This window comes from Lynx canadensis, chromosome X (assembly GCF_007474595.2).
Source record: "Lynx canadensis isolate LIC74 chromosome X, mLynCan4.pri.v2, whole genome shotgun sequence".
Lineage (NCBI taxonomy): Eukaryota > Metazoa > Chordata > Mammalia > Carnivora > Felidae > Lynx > Lynx canadensis.
This window is the reverse complement of record NC_044321.2, coordinates 14977611-14978698: the sequence shown is the minus strand read 5'-3', so window position 1 is coordinate 14978698 and position 1088 is coordinate 14977611. Positions and strand designations below refer to the sequence as shown.

The window sequence follows — 1088 nt, the reverse complement described above, 5'->3', positions numbered from 1 at the left end:
GGGGAGGGTGGGTGATGGGTATTGAGGAGGGCACCTTTTGGGATGAGCACTGGGTGTTGTATGGAAACCAATTTGACAATAAATTTCATATATTGAAAAAAAAAATAAGATAGCAGAGGCGTGAATGTGTTTGTATGCTGGAGTAAGGACCCCGTGAGAGTTTCAAACAATTGCCTTTTTATAGTTTTATGATTTTAGTAACACAAACACGACGTGCACATAAGCTGTCTGTCTATCCATTTTCTTCCCTGGGCAGCCTGGCATCGGTATTGGTGACTCTGATGGCCAGCAGGGCTGCTCTTTCCACAGAGGCTTTGTGGTTCTTGGAGGAGACATGATGAGCTACCTCTGTGCAGGAAGAGCTGTTGAGCACCAGCAGCACTTCGAGCTCCGTAACGTCGTGGACTAGGAACTTCCGGAAGCCACTGGGCAGCATGTGCTTTGTCTTCTTGTTGCTCCCATAACCACTGTTGGGCATCAAGGTCTGGCCCTTGAATCTTTTGTTCACCCAATTGTCGATGCCTCTGGGTTTCCACCAGTTGCACTTAATGTTGACATACCGGTCTTGCTGGTGCCTGATGAACTTCTCGGTCCACTTTTTAATGATCTTGGGCTTCACCAGAGGCCTGAGGGCAGCCATGATGCCAAATAGGAGATGGCTGCCACCTCTGTAGGCAGTGCCAAGGAAGACAAAAAATTTCTTTTCTTACTCAGCTATTCAAGCTACGGCAAATGAAACAACTTGGTGACAGGGAAATGAAGGGAACCAAAAATTCAGGGAGGAGAAATGGTACTATAAAACTGGAGATGTGACTGGAGGGCCCCCAAAATCTTTGGTTCTTATTTATTTATTTATTTAGAGAGAGTGTGAGCAGGGGAGGGGCAGAGAGAGAGGGACAGAGTATCCGAAGTGTGCTCTGCGTGCTGACAGCAGATAGACTGATGTGGGGCTCGAACTCGTGAACCTGGAGATCATGACCTGAGCCAAAGTCTGACGCTGAACCGACTGAACCACCCAGGTGCCCCTGCTTCTTATATATTTAATAAGTGCCAACGATATACTGTGAATCTTTATGTTTAGGCAGAGA

The 1088-nt window shown here is 47.0% G+C and overlaps 1 protein-coding gene across 1 annotated transcript; it reads right to left on the bottom strand.

The window, feature by feature from the left end:
- Window positions 1-232: 232 nt before the first annotated feature.
- On the bottom strand, window positions 233-663 carry LOC115507745 (60S ribosomal protein L32-like). Its single transcript, XM_032592251.1, has one exon. It carries the CDS (start codon window positions 638-640, stop codon window positions 233-235), a length of 408 nt encoding a protein of 135 aa, XP_032448142.1. The 5' UTR covers window positions 641-663.
- Window positions 664-1088: the final 425 nt, after the last annotated feature.

Coding starts and splice junctions, on each gene's coding strand:
- LOC115507745 (XM_032592251.1), bottom strand. CDS start 640: ATGGCTGCCCTCAGGCCTCTGGTGAAGCCCAAGATCATTAAAAAGTGG.